The sequence below is a fragment of the Toxorhynchites rutilus genome, chromosome 2, assembly GCF_029784135.1.
Source record: "Toxorhynchites rutilus septentrionalis strain SRP chromosome 2, ASM2978413v1, whole genome shotgun sequence".
Classification (NCBI taxonomy): domain Eukaryota; kingdom Metazoa; phylum Arthropoda; class Insecta; order Diptera; family Culicidae; genus Toxorhynchites; species Toxorhynchites rutilus.
In genome coordinates this window covers 35,804,079-35,816,845 of record NC_073745.1, presented here as the reverse complement: position 1 = coordinate 35,816,845, position 12,767 = coordinate 35,804,079, and the positions used below count along the sequence as shown (strand labels likewise).

The 12,767-nt window shown below is 34.6% G+C and overlaps 1 protein-coding gene across 1 annotated transcript in view; it reads left to right on the top strand.

The window, feature by feature from the left end:
- Window positions 1–11,672, top strand: part of LOC129768083 (uncharacterized) — an 83,505-nt gene extending 71,833 nt beyond the window's left edge. The window contains exon 4 of the mRNA XM_055769499.1: window positions 10,897–11,672. Coding sequence (XP_055625474.1) covers window positions 10,897–11,039 — 143 coding nt within the window. The 3' untranslated portion in view covers window positions 11,040–11,672. The remainder of the gene's footprint in view (window positions 1–10,896) is intronic.
- Window positions 11,673–12,767: the final 1,095 nt, after the last annotated feature.

Below are 12,767 nucleotides of genomic sequence, written 5' to 3'. Positions count from 1 at the left end.
GTATGCGCTACCGAAATTGATCTTTGTTCGAAAGTGGAAATGTATTTTAATGTGATGTAGCTCAATCCTATAGCTTTATTTTTATCTATATAAATGAAAATGGATCGCCGAATGTATTGATAAGAGCAAAACACGAGAAAGGAATTGTCCGATTTGTGGCTGTCTTTATTCTATCGTTTTTTCTGTATCAAACATTTATTCCATGTAACGGAGAAACATGTTATTTGCAAGTGGTTGAACAATCTTGAACGAGAATTGTGTCTGAAAATAATTTGATATTATAATGACGAGTTTTGGTAGAAGTACTAGGAATTTTATAGTAAAAGGTAATTTTATTATTATTTTATTGTCGTCAATCTAAATTGTAGACCGATACATTCTTAATACTACTTAAAACTACTTACTTAAAACTAAAAATCTAAAGAGAGCTGGCTGGATAATTTACCCGTTTAATTTAAAAGACGATTTTAACAAGTAACAGAATCAATTTTTATTTATTTATTTATTTATTTCGTCAAACCAGCGAAGACTAAATATGCTGCCCAAATATTATAGTGAAATTTAACGATATCTTATTCTATTCAGATAGTCTTTGAGCATTGACCTTGACATGGTTACATCAATTGTTTCACTGTGTTCGTTACAGAGGCTCATCATACGATTAATAGGACTATATTTGGCATAATTCGCTCTTCGATAATCTATGTAAAAAATGTTTCTCAGGTTCCTAATCGGTGCGTAAAAATTTAGGTTTCCTAATATTTCTTCTGAGTCCACTCGTTGTGATATGATATCAATAATAAATAGAATCATGGCAGAGTTCCGACGTTCTTTTAGGCTTTTAATATTGATTAGCATACAGCGTGCTTCATATGGAGGTAGATGATATGAAGACCAGCCTAGTTTACGAAGTGCAAATAACAAAAATTGTTTTTGTACAGATTCAATTCTGTCTTCGTGTGAAGTTGACCATACAATCCAATGAAGGGACCATACAATACTACAGTATTCGAGAATTGATCTGACGTATGTAATATACAATGTTTTTATTGTGTACGGATCGTGGAAATGGTAACTAAAGCGTTTAATGAAACTCAACATATTATTTGCTCTATGGATGATTGTATTATAATGATCCACGAAGGTTAGTTTCGAATCTAAGATCACACCTAAATCTCTTACTCGTTGACATCTACTGATGGGTTGATTACCCAGTATAACACCATTGTTCAATGGTGTTCTTCTTCTTGTAAAAGTAATCGAAGTGCATTTCCTAACATTGACCTGTAATAAACTCTTAGTGCACCAATTATAAACTATGTCAACTTCATTTTTGAATGTTTGAGAGTCTTCTTCATTCTTTATTTCCATATACAGTTTCATATCATCTGCGTAGGTAAGTGCCTTAACACTGTTAAGAAAAACGCAAACGTCATTGACAAATAAAATGAACAAAAGTGGCCCCAAATGAGAGCCTTGAGGAACTTCGGATGTAACAAATATTGGTTTTGAAATTTCCCCATTAAATCTTGCCATTTGGGTGCGGTCAGTCAAATATGATTCTAGCCATTTCAATAGCTTGACTTCTATCCCTATATTTTGAAGTTTAAGAAGGAGTAAGGGTATATCGACACGATCGAAACCCTTACAAAAGTCAGTGCATAGAGCTTCAACTTGATTACCATTATCCATTGCATTCAAAGTGAATGTGACAAATTCCAGCAAATTTGTTGTTGTTGATTGTCCTTTGAAAAAACCGTGTTGCTTATTCGTAATTCGTGTCTTTAGTTGTTGAAAAAGTTTTTGGTTTATTATGGCTTCAAAGAGTTTTGGAATGCAAGAAATAATTGCTACTCCACGATAATTTCTTACATCGGATCTATTACCGGATTTGAATATTGGTACAAGAAAAGAGTTTTTTCCATATTTTTGGGAACCTTTCTGATTCCAATGACGTATTGAAAAGCCATAAAAGTGGATGAGTTAAATCAGATGCCAATTTTTTTTATAAAAACCGGTGGAATTCCGTCAGGACCTGGCCTTTTCGAGACATCGAGCTTATTTAATGCGTCAAAAATTTCAATGTAAGTTAGTTTTCTGACTCCAACATCACATGGAAATTCTGGAAGAAATGCAATAAAGTCACGATCTCAGTCCTCCTCAGCTGTTAGAATATAAACTTGGAAAAATGTTGCAAAAAGGTTGCAAATTTTTTCTGGGTCATTCCCCACGGTATAGTCAAGGTGCATGCGTGATGGAAAACCATTGCTTTTTAATTTTGTTTTTATATAATTAAAGAAAATTTTTCGGGTTAGATTTTATGTCCGACTCTGTTTTAAGCTGTAATCTTCAAAAGCGATTTTAACAGTTGAGTTGAGCTGTTCGCAAATGTTCAGATATTTTTGGAGATTAGCGTCAGATTTGTATTTCTTATAAAATTTATGTGCCTTCTGTTTTTTTTTAGATTTTTTAGATTCTTTATACAAATTAAACCAAATCGGATATTTTGTGTTCATATTTCTTCTTTTTCGTCTTGTTGGTATCTCCTGCTCTATAATTTCATTGATCATCGAGTAAAAAGTCGTCACTGCTACTTCAATGTTTTCCATATTTCTAAGTAAATCCTGCCAGTTGATATAGTTAAGCTTACACTTAATTGATTGGTAATTTGCTTTAGTGTAATCAGAGACTTCCTCAAATTCATAATCAAATGGTTTTTGAGTGTTATCTATAAATATAGAATATTCGATAGCTGTGTGGAAAGCTTCATTTTTCCAAAGTGGAGTTAATGATTCGGTCACACAAAAATCTTCGGTCATATTTTGTAAACAAGAAATCCAAGAAGCATTTCTGTCGATTATGAACATTGTTTATTTGATTCAACCCAAGACCGGCTTTTTATCAAAAATAAATTGCAGAGTCTTATTATCACCAACAACTGGAAGCAAGATAAATTCATTTTCAAAATCAGTGATAAAGTCCGCATTTCGTTGATTGAAATCTCCGTATATATGGATTTTTGATTCTGGTGCAAAGGAAGATAAAATATTTTCAGCAACTTCAAAGAATTTCTAATAACAACTAAGTTGAGCACGATCAGGGGGGGAAATAAACAGATGCAAATATATGTATCTCTCCCGCAATAAGTGCTTTGACCCACACTTGCTCAAACTCGTCGAATTCTGTTGTTGGAATATGTTCTGAATTTATTAATGAATTAATAGCAATAAGGACGCCCGATTTTTTATGGGATTTGTGAAGATTACGGTCATCTCTGAAGACATTAAAACGATTTCCGAATACTTCCTCGCTTCTAACACTATCATCCCAACTTGTCTCTGTGGCCATAATTATCGAGAAAGAAGAATTCAGATTATTAATTTGGATTTCTTTCATTTTAAGTGGACTTTTATACGGTTGAAATTTTGACAGTATATCTAAATTTCAACTACATTTAGTTGTTGATGCGAGGAAGATGGTTCATTATCTACTACTTGGTATGACGAGGCATACAAATTGTTAAAACTTACTACTTCTCCTTGGTGTGAAGCTGACAATTGATTATTTTCTGGGACGTCTGATTTCGTTAATGGAAACATCTCCTCCTGAGAAGATGTCATGTCTTGCCCTACGCCAGGAAGTGGCGAGTTGTCATCCTCCAATGGGTTCGTCAATTCCGGGGAAAACACGAATGCCTGCATGAATATATGTTGCACGGTGTAGCTGTAGAGTCTCCCGAATTCATGCAGCAGGACGAGTGCGCTTGAACGCAATGTGGTACGTTGGGTGCCATGTAGGGGTTGAGAAGGGTAGATTAGAAGATCAATCAATGAACAGTTCTGCGATTGGACCCATGAACGTGCGCTTAGTAAGAAAACGTGAATGTGATAACGAAAAATTCATTTCGGGTGGGACGAAGCTTGCCGGGACAGCTAGTGTACTATAAAAATGGTATCGAAAAATTGCAAGATCGCTATAATCGCTGTATCTCCCTCGAAGACAATTATGTTAAATCATAAAATTGAATTTTGCAAAAAAAAATTGTTTTACTGTGTTACCTTATAAACTTTTCAGCCGAACTGTTAATCTGGGTTCCAAGCTCAAAAGTCTAATCTTTATAAGATTAGAAGGCACGAAGCCAGTTTTCAAATGTTGAAATTTGAACGAAAAAGTTTTACATCATGTTCTGTAATTATCTAAAATCCGTATTTCTGACTCTTATTTAACCATTTGTCTATACATTTTCCGATATTTTTACTGACACTTTCCATTATAGTATAAAATCTTTATCGGACACAATTTTAGTTTTATATTTTTTCAAAATTTTCAAAACAGACTGTTGATCTATCATATAAAATACATATTTGATACATAAAAATTAATTTTCATTCATGTGACATGGACTTCAAAACCAATGTGTATGGGGAAATCGGTATTGCAAATGTGTTTTTCATGCATGCATTTTTGCTATCCGGAATGTGTTTTCCAAACATGGACTACAAAATCGGGTATGAACACAACAATCATTCAATCACTAGTTTGATCAATACAAACAAATAATTACTAAGTCAACGGTAGTCCTGCGTCAATTTCATAGAGATAACCCACCCATTTTTTATCGCTTGGGTTTAATGATGTACGATGCTTAGCTTCGATTGGCTTCGCAGTGATAATGGTATTGGATAGTAGTGCATGATTGATTAATTATTTTTTTACGTAGAACTACGTCTTTCATAAAGGGTGCCAAATCAGAAAACAGGTCACGGAAATTCCCTAAGATTTGTTTGATATGCTATACATTACAATCCCATAGTCTGTATATGGTTTAAATTGGAAACATTCCCATTTACTCATACCTTCGTTCTGTCCATTTGTGTGCTTTCCCGAACAGAGAAGTCAATAGTGAGCAACTTATCGACAAGCAACGAAGGAGAAATCGTAAGATTTAAAGTCTCCGTAAACAAAGGAAAAGAAGAAGAACGAAAGGGAATATTTGCCTAGAGTATAAACAGTGGATCCCGCTGAGGCAAACCTTCATTCTTCGAGAGGAAATCGACTGAACAACATCGTTGCTGGGTGAGCTGGACGGCGAGGGATCGAATGCCTTTCTCTAGGCAATGGGGGTGGAAGAGTAATATGATGGATAAAGTAAAGTTTTCCAAGGGCATTTTTGAAGGTTAGAGACGAATGAACTGAAGAAGTTTAAAGTCTCAAGCATGGAAGGAAGGCAAACTTTCAGTATCGTTCTGTTTTCAAAGCAATAAATATCGCTTGTTCTTCATTGTTTTGCGTCATCACATGTCTTCGTTTCGAATTGAGCTGTGGATAAGTGTGTGTATATTAAGTTGCTTCAAGCCATCGATATATGGATATTTGTGTGCGTACGTGAGTGCTTCATAACCGGTACGTAAAAATAGTGCATCTTCGCTACGCTGAAACCCCATTTGTATCTGCTCCCGTGTGCATTGGCCCTGTAACGATGCAACAATCGCCCAATTTTTTGATGCTATGATTGACGATTGTTTGGTGTAGCAAATTGTGCAGTCGTAACGATAAATATAAAGAAGGAGGGGAGATAGCGGGAGGGAAATATTTACGCTAGAGTATTAGTAATGAATCTCTGCTGAGGCAAATATTCAGCCTTTTTCCAAGCAGTTAACGTTGTTTGTTTTCTGTCATCAATGCATTGAACTGATGCTATGGTGAAGCAGGTGTTAAGGTTGTGCACCAAAAAAAAATATTTGGGGAATACCAAGTTATTCAATAAGTTATATTAAGTTATTAATTTATTTGGGATCGCGTGCCAGTCGCAAAACTGTTTTCAACTAGGAATGTATTTTCGCTAATCTTGATCGTATAGAAGCAGTGTTACTCTTTTCGAGGTTGTTAAGATTAACAAATAGAGTTTATTTCGTTTATTTAGTCACCAAGAAAGTAATGTCGTTCTGGAATTTTGTATGTGATTTGTTTTCGCTTGCCAGTAGCAAAATTTTCTCCACTAAGGATGACAGCTGCGCTTATCTCGAGCATGTATTGTTCTGCGAACACAAGAATGAATCATCAAACAATTATCGTCAAATGATTCTACATTAAAAACATTTCAGGGCGACCAAACTGGTAGAATGGTTGTTCCAAAACTTTCGTAGCATTCTAACATAATATCCGCAGTTATAAACAATCGACTTGAATTAAACTACAGCGTAGTTCTACGTGAACAATTCAGTCGTGTCTTGAACACAGCTTCCTATAATTTTTCCATTTTTGAGGCTCCAAACTACAAATATCATTCGCCTCTAGCCTTGAAGAAGGCCTATCAGAAGATCAATCAATGGAGAGTCCTGGGACTGAACCCAGGAGCGTTCGCTTAATAAGCGGCTGAGCAACCGTTGTATATAACCCAATCCAATCTAATCATTATGTTTTAGAGAGGCTTTAAATTTTGCAGTTCATTTGCCTCTATAGTTGTATGTTATCTTCTGCTTCTTCTTTTCTTCGTTCAAGGAGACCGTAAATCGTATGATTCATTCGTCTCCGTTGTATATAATTGGGCTACATTAGGTGTCCTTAATGGAAGGCACGGGTAGGAAGGTTCATAACAAAAGTATAGAAATCTTTCAATATTTTGTCGATTTATGTATGTATCGCTATTACATATATTGTGCATGAAATAATCATGATAGCAACTCCATTTCATACCTCAACGTTCATCAACGGAGCACCGTCCGTTGCCCATGGCAACGACAACTACAAAGCAACTTCAGGGAAGCGATATGCGCAATAGGAAAAGAAAAGAATTACATGGCACCCAACTAAGTGAAAGTAAGCATGAATAATAGCGTTTCCCCGGGAGAGTCTGGAGGCATCTACCGGGAGGCAAACGCCCGACATCGTCTAACACTCGGGCATAACCATCACCATTAACCACTATCGTTTCGTATCGCCATTGTATCTATGTTGAGCCTTCCACCCACACCCCGATAGAAGACATATTTACAACCGCCCACTGCATCGGATGTAATAATAATGTACTCCTTTCCTACCCGGCTACCGGTGTGTCTCGATTTCTCAGCACCTTCGCATATGCTTGTTGTTGTGGAGTCCTACGAAATGAATCTTCCACACGTGGGTTATAAAGTGCGGTCTTTTGTTTTGTGCCGGTTTTGGGCGGGAGGAGCGGTAGAGATGCTCGGATGCTGCTGCTGCTGCAACATCAGAAGATACGCATTTGCATTATTCCATTCATTCTCGTTCGCTCGCTCGCAAAGATACGACTGTCAGCCATTAGTTTTGAGTTTTGCCCGCACTGTTTGAATGTGTCAGCATTTTCAGCGAACTGGGTTGGGTGGGTGTCTTGGGGGTTGGTATTTTGAGACGCTGTGCTGGCGCCGACATTGGGGGCCAGTGGGAGGTGCCCCGGGGGGTTGTTAAAAACTAAAAGACGCTTAAATGATTTCTGTTTTACAGTAAATTACGTCGTTTATTATTCAAAGCCTCTTGCGACATGGTTGTGCACGTATGTGGGGAGGTATAAATTATGCAGGGCTTCGTCGGGTGGATGAGTTGATGAGCGGTGGAATGGTTTCAATCTGTCTGGCATACGTTTTAGCTGCTTTGCGCAATATTGCGTGGTACAAGATTAAAATATTCTATTATTTCTCTATCTAGTTAGAGCACAATGTGCATGATGTTCATAAACTAGGCGAATTGATTTTCAAGGGAATATTGTATTTTGTGCTGCATATGCACCCTGATGGGAGTCTTTATTAGTACGTGAGAAATCTTCGGTGATAAACGAGTAATTCCAAATGAAATCGACAAATGATAAAAAATGAGAATTTTTGATTCGAATGAAAGTGTGTATTCCGTTTGGGTTAGAGGAAATATGAGTTTTCCACAGCAATTGGGAATTTTTCGACTCAAGCGTAGCTTTTGAAAAGGGCGTATCGATTTGAGTAAGAGAAATCTTTGATATTTTATATCTCAAAAACTATGAGTCGTACCGAAATAGTGTCTTAGAAAGAGTGAAAAAAATGTACACTGAGAAAAAAAAATTAGTACTCTTTTTTATTTACAAAATAAAAATTCAATTCGCAATATCCAAAATACATATTTTTAATTTTTTTTTAATTTTTTCATGCAAAATAGAAGTCATGCAGAAAATTTTAAAAAATGGGCCCAAGATGGTAAAACTATTTTCGACGAAATTGGTGGAACATCGAATTTTTAGGAATTTTCGAAACTTCGAATTTTTGTATGTTAACAATCATTTTTAGCCACAAATTATGAATTCTGATGTGATTTAAAACAAAAAAGGTTATTATCAATCTCCTTCTAAATGTAGCCATTCTCGAAATATTTATAAAAATATTTCTAATTTATTGTCTTTTTTATAGTAAATAATCCCTTTTAATATGCTTGTCCTGTTATACCGTCATGTTCATGAAATTTGATGAATTTGCTTATAATTCTCAACAACTTTTCCAACATCATCATGGTTCATTTTTTGACTCAAGCGTAACTTTTGAAAAGGGCGTATCGATTTGAGTAAGAGAAATCTTTGATAATGTATATCTCAAAAAATATGAGTCGTACCGAAATAGTGTCTTAGAAAGAGTTATACAGTATTGTTGGCTTAATTTGAACAAAATATACACTGAGAAGAAGCATTAGTACTCTTTTTTTATTTACAAAATAAAACTTCATTTAGCGATATCGAAAAATATGATTTTTTTATATTTTTTTCTATTTTTTCATATAAAATAGAAGTCATGTAGAACATTTAAAAAATGGGCCCAAGATGGTAAAACTATTTTTGACGAAATTGGTGGAACATCGAATTTCTATGAATTTTCGAAACTTCGAATTTTTGTATGTTAGCAATCATTCTTAGCCACAAATTATGAATTATGATGTGATTTAAAACAAAAAAGGTGTTTATCAATCTCCTTCTAAATGCAACCATTCTCGAAATATTTGAAAAAATATTTCTAATTTATAATCTTTTTTATAGTAAATAATCTCTTTTAATATGTTTGTCGTGTTATACCGTCATGTTCATGAAATTTTATGAATTTCCTTATAATTTCCAACAATTTTTTTGATTGATTGAAGTTTGTATTAAGATAAAAAAGATTTTTTAGTTTCGCTACGTTTTGTATTAACCCACATGTCTTCGAATGTTTCGTAACGTAACTCCTAAACATATGTCTTTACCATAACGATGTATTTGGAAAAGTTGTTGGAAATTATAAGCGAATTCATAAAATCTCATGAACATGAAGGTATAACACGACAAACATATTTAAAGGGCCTATTTACTATTAAAAAGACAATAAATTACAAATATTTTTTTTTAAATATCTCGAGAATGGCTACATTTAGAAGGAGATTGATAATAACCTTTTTTGTTTTAAATAATATCAGGATTTATAATTTGTGATTAAAAATGACTGCTAACATACAAAAACTCGAAGTTTAAAAAATTCCTAAAAATTCGATGTTCCACAAAATTTGTCAAAAATAGTTTTACCATCTTGGGCCCATTTTTTAAATTTTCTACATGACTTTTATCATTTTTTATAGGAAAAAATGAAAAAAATACATATTTTTTGATATCGCAAATGAACATTTTATTTTGTGAATAAAAAAAGAAGTACTAATTTTTCTTCTCAGTGTATATTTTTTTGACGTAGGATTACGTCTTTCGGGAACATATTGGGGTACAAATTGAAAATCAAAAATCGAACACATCGTGAAAATTGTCCAATTTAAAACGCTTATTGCTCAGTCATTTCATGATGGATTGATGAGATTTTTGCGTCAATCAATTTCGGTACTCCATAACAATTTTCTACATTGAATCAAATAATATATGTCATGAAACTTACTATCGAATTATTGGAAAATCTCAACCCCTATCCTAACGGAACTACCCACTTCTGATTGGTCGAAATTGACGACACATGCGGCGGCTCATGTACTTATAATTATTGGTCAGTTATTTCCTAATGGATTCACGAGATATTTGCATCAATCGATCTGAGCATTCCATAACAATCCATCACAATTGATAAAATAATATATCATATACTAACTAGCAAACAATCAAAAAATCTCCAAACGGAAATACCTCGTTCTGATTGGTCGAAATTGAAGATACGGAGAAATCGGCACATCAAAGTAGAGGGAACTTTTGTTCCCACCGATGTGTATTCCCTAACAGAGACATGAAAATCAAGCTGTCTGAGGGAAATCGGCATTGCAATTACACGGAAGAAGGGGAAACTTTCGTTTCCACCGACATGTATTCCCTAACAGAGATTTCAAATCCAAGGTGTCTGAGAGAAATCAGCATGTAAAATACTCTCGTGGTCGATAGTTTAACTAACGACGCGCACAAATGGATAGTGCTCATTGTAACTAGCGTGGACATTGCTCATTGCATACGTGCTGGCCAATAAGTAGGGAGCGATGAATGAGTGTTTTTTTTTATTTTCGTTCCAATAAGAATTTTTCGATGGATTAATTGAAGAATGATATTTCAATGAACTGAATAGAACTTATGTTTGATCAAAGTTAAATTTGGAACTTTTATGTTGGTTGCTTCGTGAAATTTCATATCAATGACCGATATCAATGTCCAATTGAAATTCGCATTGAGGCATGTAGCATCGTGATCCGTTGGGTTTAGAGCGGAAATGGGAATGAGTTGAGTAAACACACAGAAAGTAAAAATTACAAATGAAATTACCTTTTCCATTTCAAATATATTTTCTCTATAATAAAATAACACTTTTTTTCTGGTGAGAAAACTTGATAATTGTGTTCGATAATGATAATTGTCTTATATTACATTGATGAGTTTTTTTTTCTTTATTTCATCCATACATAACACAGGAGCCAGCTCGTCCAGGGCCACAGAGGGCGGCTTTCATCATATCTCATTCCACTTAGGCATCTTCTATCGTGATACGCACCATCAAATGAATAAACACCATCTTTCTATCATTATCACTCGGTTATGGACATTAGTGGAGTGAACAAACAATACCTTACAACAAGACAAAGCGGCCCTTTGCAGGGCCACCAAATCACTATTGAAGAGTTTAACAATGTAACTCTTCAAACATATCCAAAATCAGCATGTAACAGATTACCTAACGGAATCTTACGTCAACTATGCGGTCGTGTCTCGGACACAACTCTCCTGTGACTTTTTCAAATTAAGCCAACAATAACTGTTTCTAACACACTATTTCGGCACGACTCATATTTTTGAGATATAAATTATCAAAGATTTCTCTTACTCAAATCGATACGCCCTTTTCAAAAGTTACGCTTGAGTCAAAAAATGAACCATGATGATGTATTTGGAAAAGTTGTTGGAAATTAGAAGCATAAATCATAAAATTTCATGAACATAACGGTATAACACGAAAAACATATTAAAAGGGATTATTTACTATAAAAAAGACAATAAATGAGAAATATTTTTTTAAATATTTCGAGAATGGCTACATTTAGAAGGAGATTGATAATAACCTTTTTTGTTTTAGATCACATCAGGATTCATAATTTGTGCCTAAAAATTATTGTTACATACAAAAATTCGATGTTTCGAAAATTCCTAAAAATTCGATGTTCCACAAAGTTCGTCAGAAATAGTTGTACCATCTTGGGCCCATTTTCTAAATTTTCTACATAACTTCTATTTTGTATGAAAAAATAAAAAAATAAATAAAAAATATGTATGTTGGATATTGCAAATTGAATTTTTATTTTGTAAATAAAAAAAAAAAAATACTATTTTTTTTTCTCAATGTAATTTTTTTTTCATATTCAACCATCAATACTCTATAACTCTTTCTAAGACACTATTTCGGTACGACTCATAGTTTTTGAGATATAAAATATCAAAGATTTCTCTTACTCAAATCGATACGCTGTTTTCAAAAGTTACGCTTGAGTCAAAAAATTCCCATTTGCTGTGGAAAACTCATACTTCCTCTAACCCAAACGGAATACACACCTTCATTGGAATCAAAAATACAAGTTTTTAAAATCTGCATTTTTAGGACGATTTCATTCGGAATTGCTGAAACGTTGTCATGCTGAGCTACAACATAGTCTAGGGCGTATTTTCTCATTAACTCGTATCCCAGGCTCGCGTTAATTTTCTTTCCACGATTTGGTTTTTAGAATAATGAATTTGGACACATTCTGGATTTTCCGTACAAACACTAAATGATATCCTCTGTTCAGAACCACTTGTAAAAATGTCAGTTTTACTGATATAGGTCAGTCAGTGTTGACAACAACACTCATTCTGCTGTCAACACTCACAAAGGAAAAGAATAAATTTGTTCCTCCCCTATACATGAAATGTATCATTAGTTCATTTCCATTTCTGGGCCACTTCTGGGCCACTTCTGGGCTGCATCTTCAGTGCTGTATCTTTTCTACATACCATATATTACTTCGCAAAACGAAAGGAGCGCTTTCCTCTGGGAGTTCGGGTCCCGTTCTCGTCCTCTCGTAAGTGTTGATAGAATCGATACAAACAGACCATCCGGCGGGGGACTCGGTGTTAAAGATCAATCTACTTGAAAGCATCGTTTCTGCCCCCACGTATGGAAATTGGTTTCCTTTTCTCCACTTACATTGTGTAGTGTCATAATATGCATAGAAGTGTGTATTGAATCTGAGCCATTTTATAGCACTGGCGTACCCATAAAATTTGCAACATAGAGCTCGGAGCTCCCAAAGGT